The sequence below is a fragment of the Pezoporus wallicus genome, unplaced genomic scaffold, assembly GCF_028554395.1.
Source record: "Pezoporus wallicus isolate ANWC-B61680 ecotype Strahan unplaced genomic scaffold, APGP_CSIRO_Pwel_v1 contig_6923, whole genome shotgun sequence".
Taxonomy (NCBI): domain Eukaryota; kingdom Metazoa; phylum Chordata; class Aves; order Psittaciformes; family Psittacidae; genus Pezoporus; species Pezoporus wallicus.
This window is the reverse complement of record NW_026637289.1, coordinates 1304042-1321707: the sequence shown is the minus strand read 5'-3', so window position 1 is coordinate 1321707 and position 17666 is coordinate 1304042. Positions and strand designations below refer to the sequence as shown.

At 39.9% G+C, this 17666-nt stretch overlaps 1 protein-coding gene across 4 annotated transcripts in view; it reads left to right on the top strand.

Annotated features, from left to right (window-relative positions):
* Positions 1–17666, top strand: part of BVES (blood vessel epicardial substance) — a 57844-nt gene that overhangs the window by 36638 nt on the left and 3540 nt on the right. For 3 of the 4 annotated variants that reach the window (XM_057404684.1, XM_057404686.1, XM_057404687.1), the window contains exons 4-7: positions 7713–7900; positions 8831–8939; positions 10851–11018; positions 13283–13424. In XM_057404684.1, coding sequence (XP_057260667.1) covers positions 7713–7900; positions 8831–8939; positions 10851–11018; positions 13283–13424 — 607 coding nt within the window. Of the gene's footprint in view, positions 1–7712; positions 7901–8830; positions 8940–10850; positions 11019–13282; positions 13425–16809; positions 17412–17666 lie in introns of those variants that run through there. The other variant, XM_057404688.1, reaches the window with a different exon arrangement.

Below are 17666 nucleotides of genomic sequence, written 5' to 3'. Positions count from 1 at the left end.
CTTACTGCAAAAGGCAGGAGCAACAGCTGATATAAACTCATTTTCCTAGAAAACCAAGCCTTAAGACTTAATTGTATTTTTAAAAATTAGTTGTGGAATGTGTCCTTCGAATATGGGTAATGGTCCTTGGGTTCATATCCATCCAACTCTTTCCAAAAATCTGAACAGAAGGTTATTAGAGAATGAAGGAGTATCTTGGGAAGAGGACACAATGTTTGCAGTTGTATATTAAAAACTATGTTAGCATTATGATGTAGACTTTATTCTGTTAAAGTGCCAGCTATTTTCAGTAAATCCTGTATTAAATTTGTTAGCAGAATTATTTATAGGAGTTAGGATAAGTGGTAGAAGTGGGTGAAGTACTCTATAGGTGGGAGGTTAAAAAGGAGGAATTGTATGAGGTCATGAAACTTCACTGATAAATCGTCAGTTGCCAAAGTTCGTAGAAAATTACCTGTAGAGAGGGAGGATAGGATGATCTGCCTTTAACTTTGCTCTCCATTTCCATTTCTGTAGCCCTTTCCCACTGGCTGTGTAACCATAGCAGAATTGTGGTGTGCAGCACTGTGCACTGTACACATGTAGTGTGAAACAACAGATTGGTTTATTATACAGAATAAATTGGAATTATAGACGGAGAATGGTAGAGTAGGGAAGTAGACTTTGGTGGACATAGAATCATAGAATTGGTTTGGGTTGGAAGGGACTGTAAAGATCATCCAGTTCCAACCCCCTGCCATGAGCAGGGACATCTTCCACTAGACCAGGCTGCTCCAATCGCCCTCCAGCCTGGCCTTGAACATGGCCAGGGATGGGGCAGGCACAGCTTCTCTGGGCAATCTTTTTCAGTGTCTCACCACCCTCACAGTGAAGGATTTTTTCCTAATGTCTAACCTAAATCTATGCTCTTTTTAAAAATGGAGGTTCTATTGCGCCTTTTCAGTCAGTGGGAACTTCACTGGACTGCCGTGACTTCTCGGATATGATGGATAATGGCTTGGCAACTTCATCCACATGATCATTTTTTTCAAATGCTATGTAAGTTAAGGATTTCAAGTTAAGCAGAGCCAGAGCAAGTTGTCAAAGGAAGAAGAATGTGAAGGAAATGAAAAAAGATGATAGAAAGGCTGAAGTCTTTACCAGTATGGCCAAAAACAACTGCAGAACGAACCCCAGGAGGCAAGAGCAGCGTATAAAAAGAGGCTAAAGGTTAAATTGCATCTGTCTGCAACAATTTGATAAATTGAGTACATCTACTTGAGTACATGTGTTAACAAAGGAAGGGTTCTACCTACAGTGGTGTTCCTCCAGTATGGAGCGCAGATTCACTCAAAGGTTACCATCTGCGGGGCTACATGACCTATACAACTTAAGGCTTAGCCAAGAATTAGTTCTAATAGACTAGCCACCTAGTGGTGTTTCTCTGTATATTAAGACCTATAATAATTTCAGTAACTTTATTTCCATTAAGTTTAAGAAATTACAGTATTTATGAACATTACATGAAAAATACTATACTATTTTAATTGGTGTAATATGTAATATTTGATGCAATTACCATTAAAGTGGGTTATCTTTTTGGTTCTTTTTAATACCCCCAAAGCAAACCTTAACACTAGTGCCTCTTAGGTTTAGTTCTCAGCTCACTGTCCAACAATGAGATGATAAAAAAAGATTTTTATTATTTTTTTTTTCCACAAAGACCTGAAAAGAAACGTAGTGTATGATAAATGGTGGGGATTTTATGTTTTTTTTCCTTTATAACTTTTATTTAAGGCACATAATTTGGGCAGAACTATATTTAAAAGAGTTTCCTGTATGTATACGTTGACTCTGCACATCCCACTATGATCAAAATACGGTATTCCACCAATTTCATTAACAGCAAAATTGGCATGGTTGAATTTTAAGTTTCCTCTTTCCTGTTTGGCCGGGAAAAACCTCTCTGGCACATAGGTCATAGCCATTTAAACCTGACCTTTATAGATGAGCACACTGCTCTTACGAAATACCTTTCTGTGGTGGTAAAGCTTTCAGCATCGACACAGTGGAGATCAATGACCCCAGCTTCGTAGTCCAGTTCTTGAATGGAATGAGTGAGTTTGCAGAAACAGTCTTCCATGTGAAAACTTCCCAGGTGCTCCTTCTGGTGAGACTGGAGTTTCTACTAGAAGGAACCAACCTTAAACCAAATGTCAGTTCTGTTGACTGTAAAAATTAAATGACTAAGCCTTGACAATCTCAATAGTTTTGGATAGAGAACAAAGTAAAATCATTAAACCACCACCACAGTTACCTGTACTGAATCTCTTTTTCTTCATCTTCTGCAATGTTGAGCTGCTTCCTAAAGACAGAAATGTGCAGGAAATAGAAACAGTAAAATGTAGGAGGATTATCAAATAGCTTTAACTGGGAAGTTCTCTACAAAGGCATTGGTTGTTTTCTGAGGTAGTCTCGGTCATATTCCGATACTTGTCCTGAAACACTACATTGTTAAGAACAAGAGTGCTCCCAGAAATGAAAGGCCTCTAAGAAGAAGCATATAATACTCAAGTATAACAATTAAGAGTACTTTCAAAGAGTACAAATAACTATTTGTGGTCTCTGGTTCTGTGACAGTAGCTTTACATCACGAAATAGGAATTGGAATCATCTTGTTTCGCTTCATCCATCTCCATCCAGAGTGATTCAACCCACCCACTCAATATCTGTTTAAGATGTGACAGTGCCATCCTTCTTCAGTGGCTAGAAAACAAGCCTACACAAACACTGTAAATTATTAACCCAGTGCTGCAGTCATAGGTGAGATGCACTTCATTGCTGCTGTCTAGCAGTATCAGGAAAAAAAAATCAAATTGGTTCATACCAATTTAAACTGGAAAACAATGGAGAACTGGAGTCTGGCTATCAAAAGTTTTGTATTCCTACCGTTGCAGGTGTGGTCTGGGAACTGTGGGTACTCAGCTTCTCTGAAAGCTGAGTTCTATATAGCTAGTAAATTATGTGGATTTAAATAGTAGCTGAAATTATACAGAAACAGGATAATATCCAAAACAATATACGAATTTCTTTGTTTCAGACTATGATGAACAAGCTTACTTCAAGTGATGCCATGTCTTTTTGATGCCTAGTAGTAATGCATTTCAGCTGTCTTACATATTCTGTTTATTATGAACTTGAAGGCTGTTTTTAAGTGCTTTTCCTATAGAAAGCCAGAGAAGGGGGAAAAAGATCTCAAGAACTCATTTTGAATGAGATTTTCTGTCTGCAACTATTGTATTGCCTATCTCAAAATGAGCTTTATTTAGCCATCCTCACAAATTACACTTTTAAGGAAAGAAAGCAATGAAGAATAATCACAGGTTAGTCATATTTCAGAATGAATAATTGATATGTTCATGTTTTAATTATTTATTTTATTAAATGGAGCATGCAGAATAGCAGTGAGTTTCTTTCCCAGCCAGAAGATAATTTCTGTGGTCTTGACTCCTTAGAGCAGATTTGGCTTTTTTAGTCTGAGTGGAAGCTGCGAGAGCCTAATCAGTGTCTCTACAGAGCTCTGACTCGAAACTCTGGCAGCATCACAGAATATTTCAACCACTGGTGAACAAAATATTACACCTACCTATATGGCTCATTTGGTATATGACCCACAGGCATGACTGGAGGAGCAGTCACCTGCACTTGCAAGGAGTGAATAGCCTGTTATGAGGGAGACCCACTAAAGTGTATCTGTGGTGTCCAACCTGATCACACTTTATGAAAGTGGTTATGCCTGCTTTCTCTTTTAACTATTACACATTAGAGGAGGATCATGAAACCTGAATTACTCACTAAAGGGATTGCATTAATGCTCCAGCGCCAAATCCTGCCCTCATGTCTCTATGCATTGTTTTGGATTCAGGAGTCTTGAGAACTATTTAAATACTCATCTGAGAAAGGAATTCATCTTTCTTTGAGTTACAGTGGTCATTTATAGAAAGAGGTGCAAATTAAATTGGTATGGCTGTGAAAAATGAGGAAGAAGAACCTGCTGGCAAAAGATGTCTTTGAGTTCACAGGTATATGAATTGTGTTTTGAAATCAAACACTTTAGGGCAATCCCCAACACAATACAATTTCTCTCATCAGTTTAAATTTAGTCCTTGTTCTGTCCATGTAGATGTCCTCCGAGGTGTTAAAAGAAGGTGGCAAAAGGAACATATAGTGTAAGATTGAATTGGTAATTAATTCAGTGGAAAACCAGTGTAACTTCAGGTCAGGTGACACACTGGGCATATCTAAATCCATGCGCCCTGAAGGCAGGTACCTGCAAATCCTGATGTCACTGTGAGGCCATTCCTGACAATCCTTGAACAATGGAAGTGACCAGGAGTGGAGGAAAGCCAGTGCTACTTCCTCCTTAAAGGAGGGCAAGAAGGAAGACCCAGGGACTTGCCAAGCCACCTCAATCCATCAGAAGGTAATGAAATCACTAATCCTGGAAACCATTTCATTGCACATGAAGGACAAGAAGGTGATCAGGAGCAGTCAGTATGGATTCACCAATGAGAAGTCACGTTTAACCAACTTGTTGACATTCTACAATTAAATGACTTTCAGGACAGATGACAGGAGAATGGTGAATATTGTCTACCTGAATTTCAATAAAGCCTTCAACACTATCTCCCATAAAGTCCTCTCAGAGAAGCTGTGGAAGTATGGGCTGGATGTGGACACAGAAACCTGATTGAATGGCTGGGCTGAGCATGGTAACCAGTGGTATGAAGTCTAGTTGTAGGTGTGTACTGTGAATCCTGGTATGTGGTGCGTACGCTAGGAGTGTAGCTTAGGGGTCAAGGCCAGGTCTGGTCCTGTTTGACATCTTCACTAATGATCTGCCAGATGCGTACCCTAATGACACAAAACTGGGAGGAGTGGCTGATAGACTAGAAGGTTGGGAAGCCATACAAAGGGACCTTAGCAGACTGGAGAAATGGGCCAGCAAGAACCTCATGAAGTTCAACAAGAAGTGCACAATCCTGCACTAATGGAGGAACAACCCCATGCACCAGTACATGCCAGGGACTGACCAGCTGGAAAACAGATTTGCAGAAAAGGACCTGCCAGTCCTGGTGAGCAAGTTGAACCTGAGCTAGCACTGTGTCTTTGCAACAAAGGAGGCAATAGTATCTTGGGCTGCATTAGGAAGACCATTGCCAGCAAGTCAAGGGAGGTGATCCTACCCCTTTGCTTAGCACTGGTGAGATATCTGGACTGCTGTGTCCAGGTCTGGGCTTTTCCAGTAGAAAAGAGACCTGGACATAGCTAGAGATAGTCCAGCAAAGGGCCATGAAGATAATTAAAGGATTGAAGCATCTTTCTTGTGAGGAGAGCAGGACTGTTCAGCCTGGAGAAGAGATGGCTTGGGGCATCTTATAATGTGTATAAATACCTGAAGGGGGGGTCTAAAGAGGACAGAGCCAGGCTCTTGTCAGTGGTGCCCAGTGACAGGACCAGGGGCAAGGGACACGAACTGAGACACAGGAGGGTCTGTCTGGACATGAGGAAACACTTTTTGCACTTTTTGTTTTGCTGTGGGGATGACTGAGCACTGGCACAGGTTGCCCAGAGATGTTGTGGAGTCTCCATCCTTGAGAATATTCAGAAGCCATCTTGACATGGACCTGGGCAACATTGCTCTAGGTGACCTTGCCTGAAGAGGGGTATGGATAAGTTACCTCCAGAGGTCCCTTTCAACCTCAGTCATGCTGGGATTCTGTAGCTTTATTGTTAACCTTGTCTGAATGTTTATATTCTAGCCCTCTTCAGTCCTGATACCATTTCTGGGGCAGAGGTGAATTTATAGGAGTATGGAGACATGTTACAAAATGATGGTAGAGTAATTAAATAGAGTCATTTAAATGATTTGAGCAGGCAGCAATTCATATCTTATTGATGCTTGTTGAAACATAAAAAAAATCAACACTTTAATACAGTTGTGGGCGGTAAAGGTACACAGATACTGTACACAAAGTTAACAGTAAGTTTGGATATGTGTATAGAAAAGAAAGTTTTCAGGAGCTCTCTCACAAGAATTTTACATGTTAAGCCCTTGAAAACAGGTATGTGTGTGTGTTCCACATAGGGGTTGCATAAAAATCACAGTGGTTCATAAACTTGCTTCCAGCTTTCATAACTTGAGGCTGTCTGGGTAAAAAGTGAAGTCTGCAGGTTTGGCATATCCTTTTGTTCAGCTTTTGTGGAAATTTAAAGGCTGAGAAGTCACAAAATAACAGCAAGGTCACAGAAGCAGCCTCCTCTCTCATGTTTAGAAATTTAATAATGAACTGTATACCATTTCTGTGGGATTAGCCCACCATCTCTGCCCACAGGATTGTCACTTCCAGAGTGATTCCCATGGTGGTCAGTGGCCCACGTGTGGGATGGACCACATCCAGTGATTGAGACTGTCTATGAATTACTCCAGATGTGATTCCACACATCCAGAAAGTTTCTGCCTCAGCTCAGTTCTGTATCTAAATAAACTTGAAATGTAACAAGGAAACCTCAAAAAACTTTCCACTGTGCTTGTTGTACTGTTTTGCACACACATGTAATTCTACTGAGCACAGCTAGGGCAGGATTTTTGATGTGGAATACATGTATACCTTAGGGGTGAAAGACAAGTATTTTCACCCTATAATGCTCTCCTAAGGAGGGAGAAGTAGGTACCTGACAGATTGAAGCTTACATGGGCCTCAGACAGCCTGTGGCTTCCCATGATCATTCAAGATTTGCCACCTCCTCCAGACACAAGGTAAGTGGAAGTGACAGCTGGGTTCCTGTGCTGCCTCCTTCTCTGCTCCCCTGGTTTTAATATTAAAATACAAAACAATTGAGGAAATGGTATAAAATTGGAATAGTCTCATTTGTTGAGGTGGTGACTCTTTTTTCTTTCCTGCCTTTTTTCTTGGTTGCTTTTCCTTCTGTTCTGTGTATATTTTATCTTTTCATTGTCCGATGCTTATTGTTCCCATTTGTTTTCCTCCCAGCAAATATGCAGACTTTGTTCAGGCTGCCTCTGCTTTCAGGGAGGCTAGGACACTGTCTCATTCCCTGCTGCTTTCATTCAGGAAAGACTTACAGGCTTGGGATTTCAGCCAACATCCTTTCCCTCATTGCCTCTGCCTGAGTTTGGGTGGGCTCCTAGATGTGGGATGTTCAGCTGGCAATGTTTTTTTGTCTCACTCACCACATGTGGTTTCAGTATGATGGGTTTGGTTTTTAGGACTTGCTTTTCTACTGCAAGTAAGCCAAGAAGCTCAGGGATGAAAGGGACTCCAGGAGAGCCTGAGAAAAATAGCGAGAATGAGGTGTGCATGTGATGTGAAAAATGCAGGTAACCTGCTTATATTTTCCCCATGTAATTCTGAGCAAAGTCCTATTTGCTGTTAACATCAACAGAAGTCTCAGAAGACCTCTTATGTCACTTGGATGGAACAGGATTTTAAAGCACCAGTGTGCCAGCTTGGCTAGCTTTAGATAAGGTTTTGGTCACTCTGTCATAGGCAGTGTTTGTGGATAGATGTCACACGTTTACCACTTCCCTTGTCTGAACACAACAAAGACAAAGATGTTCCTCACACATAGCAACTAAAGCATGCATCCAGTCTTACCCTTTTTAACTAATGCATCTGTGTTTTTTGATGTCTTTTAATTTTACATTCTAGATCAAGATAGAGAAGGAGCTTAGCAGCCTTTACAAGAGAATGTTTGAACCTCTCCATGTGCCTCCAGAGCTCTTCCAAAGACTAACTGGACAATTCTGCAACATTCAGACTTTAAAGACAGGTCAAGCCTATGCTGCAGAAGATAAAACATCAGTTGATGATAGGCTAAGCATCCTGCTGAAGGGGAAGTAGGTTCTATAAAGCTTGGGTACAGTCTTATGCTTTGTGTTGAATAGATTAGAAAGTTATTGGGGGATTTGTTAGCTTTTTTAGTGTTACTGGTTTTAGTGCATGATGGTCTGTAGCCAAATAGTCTATAGGTATAGACTATTTTGTGACACTGTTTTCAAATTACAATGCTGTCTCTTACTGGCAGCTTATTATGTCTCAATTTGTATATGCAGCTGCATGGATTTTAGTAGGAATTATATTTGTATAATACCAAAGGCAGTGTATTCCAGGACAAGCAAGAGATCTGTTTGAGTCTTAGATATCTAATTCATCTTCTCAGTGAATTTGAGGAAAGGAAAAAAATATCCTTCCAGTAGACTTTAAAACAACAGGCCTATTGGGATTGATTCATTGCACATGTATATACAAGCAGAGAGCGGCAGGTGCGCTGCCTAGAGGCTAACAGGACCCAGGTGAGAAAGAATAAAATAAATGCCCATGGCCAGGCAGTGATCTTGGAGTTCTTGCTAAGTTCTGGCCAATATTTTAATCAGTTTCTGTTGACAGCAGCTTCATATGTCAGGCTTCATAGTTTTTCTTTTGAAGTGATCTGCTGCTCATTACTGTAAAGCTAGTTATCTAAAGGAAGCCTGATTCTGGTCTGGCTTGATAGCAAAACCCTGCAGGTGTCTTTCATTTTGAATATCAGTGTTTTGAGGATACACACCACGTTCAGCAACTTGAACTGGCTGGCAGTTGGTTATGCTTGGAATTAGTGGAGATTTAGGTAGAAAACAGGGTAGCTCTGGGGCTGATATTCCAGAAGATGAACATATTTTTGCTTGTTACCTACTGTTTTACCATCGTCAATAATCATATCCAAATTTAGATTAAGTGAATCAATCTCCATGACTTTAAAATGTTACTTCATACATTTTTATTTCCAGAATGAAGGTGTCTTATCGAGGGCATTTTCTGCATAATATTTACCCCTGTGCCTTTATAGATTCTCCTGAATTTCGATCAACGCAGATGAACCGGGGTGAGAAATTCCAGGTACACTTCGGTTTAAACATCATTGATTACGAGCTGATGAGATCATTAAAAACAGAGTATAAACTTGATCAACTATCTGACTAGCATAATTCTGATAGCTTTCTAGCACTGGTATTTTATGATAGATCATCTCAAGAATAACTTTTAAAATTAAATGCTGCAAAACAGTATTATGATGGTGTTTGCTGAGTAGTCTGGCTTTTGGTGTTCTGTTCTCTTTTAGTGTTTTCAAGTTTATATTGCATTAAGAGATTATTCAGGACAAATAAGAGATAGTTTTACTGGAAAAAGAGCTGATGTAAGCAGTCTCATCAGTGGTTCAAAAGCTGAAAAGGAAAAACAATTATCGTAATTGTTACTAAAATGAAAGACTAAAAATTCAGGCACTAGGAGTTTGAAAGTGGTATTTACCTAAATATATTAATGATTCTGTCCTTTTGAAGGTTGTTAAAGCAACATAGCTGAAAGAGATCGCACTATTTTGAAAAAAAAAATATTCGTATGGGGAGCATTAAGGGTATATGTTTCTAACAGTGTAATTAGGATATATTGTACTGTAGGTTGTGGGGAAAAAAATACTATTAAAGAAGTTGTTTTTTTTTTTCCGTACTGAAATGGCTGGTTTGCTACCTCTTATGATTATGTTCTTGAACTGGGTACATGTAATAATGACCAGACTGTGGTTGACTGGGTCAATCCACCCTGGTACCCTGTCAGAAGGGGAGGGAGAGCAATGCAGAGTCTTAAAATCAGTGATTGTTGCCTTATTTTCCAGTCAAATAATAGGCTTAATGCCAAGGAGAGAGAATTGTCCAGACATGCTCATTTCGCAGCGGTGAGGTGTCCTCTTGGCACAGCCTGCTTCTCTTGTAAGCAGTGGGATACAAAATGATCCCTGTGAAGGAAAAACGCTCATGCCTGAACTTCTGCCTGCCTGAAACATTGTTGTAATCTGGTGCTGTGTACATCTTTCACTCTGAGTTCTACTCATATAAACACTTTCAGTGTTGCTCTTGCAAGAGGACATGGATTCAATCTTAAGCACCCCATCTGCTGGCAATGCTGGCATATTCTTTTTCAGCCTCTGTGCTTATATTACAGACCGTGAAGTTAAAATCTATGCATACATTCTCATTATTTCTTAGCCTTTATATATTTTTTTGAAAGTAAAGTTTGTTTGTCATAGCAGAGAGCGCCTGAATTCTTCGTAGATGACTGTCATCCTGTTCCAAAACATGCTGTTTGGGATCACTGAGTGGTGCAGGTTACCATGTCCTTCGCCAGCACAGGGGGATGAACCTGGGTCCAGCCTCCCTGCAGAGGGTGGAAGCTCCTCTGTAACTATCAATAGCTGAATTATCAGTAACTGAGCTAATGGAGCCTTAGCTCAACTGCTAGAAGGGGGCACCTGTGGGATTAGCAGGGCTGACAATGAAGAGAGAAAGATGAAAAGATGTTTTTAACTCACTAAAAACTCTTTGATGGAGACCTTTGGATTATAGTGGTTACTCCTGTTCGGTGAGAGCAATATAAAACAAAACCAAGCAACATACAGGCCTTTTGGGATGAAAGTAGCATCATCACTGTAGGACTGACTTTATATGTAAATCTTCTCTGAAATAAATGCTTTTACATTTATCAGAGATTTTCCCCTGTTATGTCCCCCCAGGTTTTCTGAAAAACAAACTGGCCAAGATTATCAGTTAAAAACATGATGATAATAAATATCTGAGCTGTTTTATATTTGTAAAAGTAATATCGTGTTCTAAGGAATACCAGAATGTTTATGCTTCAAGAGTTATTGTAACTGCAGGCACAAATAAAATGGTATAACTTATTTTAAAGCATATTTAAATATGCTAATTTTAAAACATTTTTAAATGTGCTAATTCTGAGCATGTATTTTCTCAGGTCACCATTATTGCAGATGATAACTGCAAGTTCCTGTGCTGGTCCAGGGAAAGGCTGACTTATTTTCTGGAATCTGAGCCATTTCTTTATGAGATCTTTAAGTATCTTATTGGCAAAGATATTACAAATAAACTCTATTCGTTGAATGACCCAACCTTAAATGACAAGGTAAGCAACTGAGGTTTCGTTTGGGAATTTTCCTCCTACACACAAATTTATTGTTATTTCAATTTTAGATCCTCTGAAAGCACCTTCTTTTAACCTGCTGCTATCAGCTACTGATTTCACACTTGCTGCCTTTTAGTGCCAAAGTATGAGTGCAATATTTCTGTTAGCAGCAATGTTGGTTAAAGTTAGCACAATAATGTGCAAGAAAGATTAATAACTGAGATTCAGAACTGATTGGCTAGTGCAAATATTTCTAGCCAACTAGGAGACATGATGGCGTAGGTGCTTCATCCTGGATATCTTTTCTCATTAATAAATGGGTGCCTTTGGACAAAGAAGCTTTGGGGTTTTTTTCTTCAAGAATTTGCTTGCATATCAACAATAAGTTGATATGATGTAGTTAGTGGAAGGAGGCATGAGATACATATATAAAAGATATAAATACATATGAAGACATATATAATAAATACCTATAAGGTGATAGTAAATATACTCTAATAAATGATAAATATAAATGCAGATAATATAGTACAGATAAATATATACATATAAAATATAATTGCATATAAAATATTCAGTGGTCTCAATATAACTCATTCTTCTTTGCATGTAGAGGGAGTGTGTGTTTTAGGTGTCACAGTAAGTGGCCCGGGTGTAGTCATGGATAGATCAATTATCTTGTTTTATTTTCATTTTATCTTTTTACTTAGTTACATGGCTTTTCAAGATTTGAATGGTAACTCAGCTGATGGTGGTTTTGCTTGGGCTTTTTGTTATTATTATTTATATAGTGGCTGTAGGGTTCTTATACAAAAATTATTTGAAAAACTTTCACTGTCATTTAGGAAAAGTTTTATAATTTTGTAATACAGTATTTTCATATTCTGTCTGTATTGATTTAACTCACACTACCTCAAAACAAAAATCCATCTCATCAGACTGCCCATAATTATATATATATGTTAAATAGTTATTTCTGGGAAGTTGTGAATTTACTAGGCTTTATTTTTAATGACAGTAGTCACATGAATTTCAGATTATTGTAACTTTCATCACAATAACTTTTGAAAACGAGTTATAAAAATGAAGAGTGAGTATTTGGGAAATTTGTAGTACCTTTGTATTCTTCCTCAAATGAAAATCCTGTTGCACAAGCTCTTCCTACAAAACACAGGACAAATTCTCCTTCATTTCCCCATTGCCAGCACTCTATGCACATGTCACTTCTCACAGGCTTCATTGTCAAATATACATATTACTGATGTCTTTAATGCTTTCTAACTCCTGACAATCTCAAAAGAAAATTTTGTGGTTGACTCCTGTACACAGGGCACATGCAAGAGAGCAAATAAAATTCAGTATAGGTTGTTCATAATCAAGATGATAGTAAAAAGATAAGAATATAAATTCATTGTTTTGGAAATCCAAAAAGCATCCATTTATTTGTAAGGAACCCTATGATTTTATCCTACCTAAGGAGATTTTCACTGCTGTTGAGAAAATAGTCATTCCTCTCCACATGAAATAGGATGGCAATTCCTGACTTTTAAAATTCAGTAAAGTGGTGTTATCCACAATGCTCTTGTCACTCATTACTGCCTTCACATACCTAAAATAGCATTCTGACTTGCAGTAATACTTAGCAGGGTACAATGTATGGTTCCTTACAAATATTATAGTAAAAGACTTCTCAGAAAGACCACTCAAAGCAAATGGAAGCTCCTGAGACCATTTTCCCAGCAGAGGATAATGTTCATGTGATGCATTTAATCTGTCTTCAGTGAAATCGAGAGCCAAGTGATCGTCTGCTAGGAAGGAATGACATGATGAAATGAAAAGCCAGAAAAGTGAACGAATTTCAGTTAAGACATAATTGCTAAACTCTATATATAGCATGCTGGTTTGTTTCTCAAGGAGGTCCAGGCTTATCATATCTTTTAATTGCAGAGCATCATATCTAAATAATGAATTACCAAAATAATAAAAATCAACCTTTCTGTAGGAAAATACATGAAAGTCCAGTGCAAAACAGAATTAATATTGAATAATTAACCTAAGGTTTCATGCTTGCCAATGTATTACCAGCATCTTCTATTTTCATTTAAATCAATATACTCTGCATAGAATCTTCTGCTCTAACCAGTTTCTTGATCCACAAATAGTCATAGCTGAGGCCAGAGCATCTACTACAGAGGAAATATTTATAATTTCAATTTTAAGTTGCTTGATACCTTTTTTAAAATTATAATTGTTTACATTTTTAGGCTTCAAAAAAGATTGATCGACAGCCTAGTCTTTGCTCACAGCTCTCTGTGATGCAGATGAGAAACAGTATGGCCAGTACCAGTGACAGTGAGGATGGTTTGCAGATGTTTCTTCGCGGGACTTCCTCTGCATCCTCTCTTCGTGAGTGCTCAGGATAGTTTGTGCCAGTTTTGAACACAGCTTGGTTATCGTTAGAGATGATTGCAGAACTCCTGTTGCCTTCAGTGGGAGCAGACTGTTGCTTTTTGAATGCTGCTGCACACCAGCTAAGTGGAAGAACCTAACTAGGGAATTCATATGATGCATAAGGCTTCATATGCTAACTGAAGCTACCTCATGTAGATACTGGCAAAAACCCCAACATGTATTGTAATAATTTTTGGCATAATTTTAATGTGTAGGTATAATACGGAATGTTTATATCAGTGGTGCAGAACTGTGAATGTACAGTGCTTGTCACAGTAGTATCTTCTTTGGTCTGTGACTGGTGCTTGTAGAAATTAAAAACCCAGAACATTTACCCTCAACAATCTGGCGCTTTGTGTTTCCTCCTGAGGTAGTTGGCAGTCTGGAGAAATGTGGTATACAACCATTACTTTGATGCCACATGGAAAATCTCCAATTAACCTGTCAGGCTCTTCTCTCCTGTTTTTTGTATGGCAGGAGTAGTAGGGAACAGCTAAAGTGAGGGGAGAAACTATGTATGACCATTTTGCTTCTACTCTCAGAATTTATTCCTTTATAGAACCTTCTGAATTATTTTTTTTTCTGGGTTATTGCTGTTTATTTTTAATTCCCCTGAATCCAAACTTCAACAGTTACCTAAACTCTGAAAGGAGCTTTTGAACAAAAAAAAACAAAAAACCCAGAAGATGCTCAATTTTCTCATTTGCCACAAGCAGTTAGTTTAACTGATTTGAAAGAATCATACAGAATTGTTCATTTTGATTTGGGAAATATTATTCTTTAGTAATTAGAATTCAAAGGAAAAAAATCACTGCCAGTTATTGATAATGGTTAAACTCTCTGCTGAGAAGATAAAGTGTTTTAAAGTATTTAGACCTTTCAATTTAATTATCTCTTTTCCATTGTGTTCCTCACAGTTCTTATCTAGGAAGTCCTTCAGACTTGGAGGGCCTATCTGTTTTCACTCCTTAATAATGGTATAGGCTGCATGCCCAGATAGGTGGAATCAAAAGCCCTGCTAGTGTTTTCCCTGCTAGAATATTGAGGGTGACATCTAGGATACAGTTTGATGAAAATTTCAGTGGTGTTTTCTGTATTTCTCCTCTCTTCCCTGAAAGGACATTTAGAATCACAGAACAGTTGAGGTTGGAAGGAACCTCTGGAGATCATGTAGCCCAACCCCATGTTCAAAGCAGGGTCAGCTGGAGCAGGTTGCTCAGGGCCATGTCCAGTCAAGCTTTGAATATTTCTAAGGTGGACGACTTCACAGGCTTTCTGGGCAACCTGTTCCAGGGCCTTACCACCCTCATGGTGAAAAAGATTTCCCTTATTATAACTCATGACTGTTGTCCTCTGTTCTTTAGTGCATGCCCCTGAGAAGAGTCTGGCTCTGTCTTCTGTATACCCTTCTATTAGATAGCCGAAGACAACAGTAAGGTCCCCTGAGAGCCTTCGGTTTATAAGGCTGAACCCACTCAGTTCTTGCAGCCTCTCCGTACATGTCACATGCTCCAGGTTTTGACCATCTTGTTTGCTCTCCACTGCACTTGCTCCAGTGTGTTCATGCCTTTCTTGTATGGGGAAGCCCACTGGACACAGCACTCCAGATCCTGTCTCACAAGTGCAAAATAGAGTGGATTAATCTCTTAAATTGAGCTGGTGGCTAGCTCTTGCTAATATGCCCCAATATATGGATGGCCTTCTTCACTGCAGGGGCACTCTGCTGGCTCATGTTCCACCAGGACCCCCAGGTCTGTTTCTGCAAAGCTGCTCTCCATCCAGTTGATGCCCAGGCTGTACCGCTTTTTAGGTCTGCCATGTCCCACGTGCAGCAGTTTGCCTTTGTTGAACTTTGTGTGGTTTCTGTCACTTCTTTTCTCTGGTGTCTGAAGGCATATTCCTACCAGCCACCCTGCCCTCTGGCCTGTCAGCAGTTTCTCTCACTATTTGGCTGTTGTGTGTGAACTTGGCAGAAGCGCATTCCATCCCATCATCCAGGTCCAATATATTGAACATTATAGGCCTTGGTATTGGCCCTCAAGGGACACTGCTGGTAACCAACTGCCAGCTGGGTTTTGTACTGCTGTTCACCACCCTCTGAACTCAGCAGTCCAGCGAATATTTCACCCAAGCTGCAATCCATGTATCCAGTCAATTTCTCACCCATGTGGTTAAAGGGTTTTATGTTAGGCTGTGGAGGGTCATGTTACAGTCCAGGTAAACGACATCCACTGTACTCCATTCATTCACAGAGCTTGTCATCTCACCACAGAAGGTGGTCAGACTGGTCAGGCTCAATCTGCCCGTGGTACATCCATGCTGGCTGTTCCCAGTCACTTTTCCATCCTTCATGTGCTTGGACATGGCTTTCAGAAAGACAGGCTCCATGATCTTTCTGGCAACTGAGATTAAGCCAATAGGCCTGGGTATACTTCCCTGGGTGCTTCTCCTTGCTTTTCTTGAAAATGACCATGACATTGGTTTTTTTTTTTCTGACTGCCATGACCTTTCCAGGATGATAGACAGGCGTCTTGCAATTGCATCAGCCAACTCTCAGCACCTTGGATGCTGCCCATGTGATTCCACAATCTTGTATATGCCCTGTTGACTTAAGTGCTTCTTAACTCGGTCCAGCTTTTCAGTAAGTCAAGCATCACTCTCCCAGTCTCTACCCCTAGACACAGAGACCTAGGAGGCTTCAAAACAAACCTGTAAAGTAAAAACTGAAGCAAAAAAGAAACTGAATATCTCAGCCTTTTCCATGTCACTAGGTCTTGTGCCCCACTGAGCCATGGTCTCAGTTTCCATGGTCCTCCCTTTTGTTGCCAATGTATTTGTAGAAGCCCTTCTTGTTGCCCTTTACTAGATCCAGGTCCTGCTGAGCCTTGGCTTTCCTAATTCCATCCTTGCATGCTTGGACCATATTTCTGTACTCCCCCAAGCAGCTTATCCCTGCATGCACCTTGTGTGTGTGTGTGTGTGTGTGTGTGTGTGTGTGTGTGTGTTAAGAGTTCTGTCAGGACTTTCTTGTTCATCTATGCCAGCCTTTTACCACGCTTGCTCAACTTTCTGTACACTGGAATGGACTCTCTTTGTGTTTTGAAGAAGGTGTCCTTGAAGATCAACAATCTGTCTTCAGGTCCCTTTGCCCTTGTAGACCATGTCCCACAGGTTCCTGCCAAGTAGAACCCGGAGCAAGCCACAGTCCCCTGTCCTCAGGTCAAGGGTTGTAACTTTACTATTTGTCTTGCACACTTCTCAGTATCTTAAACTCCACCAGCTCCTGGACACTGCAGCCATCAACCTTCAGCTCCCTGATGAGTTCTTCCTTGTTCATCAGTGACAGATCCACCAGAGCAACTTCCCTCGTTGGCTCACCAATCACTTGTGTGAAGAAATTGTCTGCTGCGCTATCCAGAAATCTCCTGGACTGCTTGATCCCAGCTCTGATGCCTTTCCTCCAGATACTGGGGTGGCTAAAGTTCCCCATGAGTACCAAGACCTGCGATCATGAGGCTTCATCCAAATATCTAGAAGGCTTCCATCTATTTGTTCTACTTGATCAGGCAGCCTGTAGCAGATACCCGCTATGAAGTCTCCTGTGTTGGTCTGTTCTTTGATCTTTACCCCTAGGCTCTCAACTGGCTTCTCACCTGTTCCATGGCAAAGCTTCATGAAATTGAAGCCACTCTTTTGTGTAGAGAGCCCTTGGACAAATGTGCACACTCAGAAGCCGGAAAAAAATTGTAAAACTGTGTTTGTGCAATTAGTTAAAATTAAAATTCTCTTTCAGGCTTAGCAGCAAAATGCTTACACCAGTATTTCAGCTTTGGGGAAAGTAATCTAAATGCATGACATGTTCAGCAGTAATTTCATTAATTCGTAAGATGCATCCATGCTTAGCACATTCTTGATAAATACATTTTTCTCTGTTTACTTTTCCTTGGTTTGTGTACCATATTTTCTGGTGTATTTTTTCTGGGATGTTTTTTCCCCAAAAGAGGGGTTTAAATGTCTTTTATGTTCTGAAATTGCTTGGTCCAACAGCAGTTGGCATAGTTGATACTGCCATTGTCACCACCCCACTGGCAACAATAGGTGTGCCAGCCTCCCAAGTCCAGTGGTTCCCTTACTTCTGGGGAGGCAAACGAGCTATTCATACAAGCAGTGTATCTTGCATCCCGGGAAATAATTGTA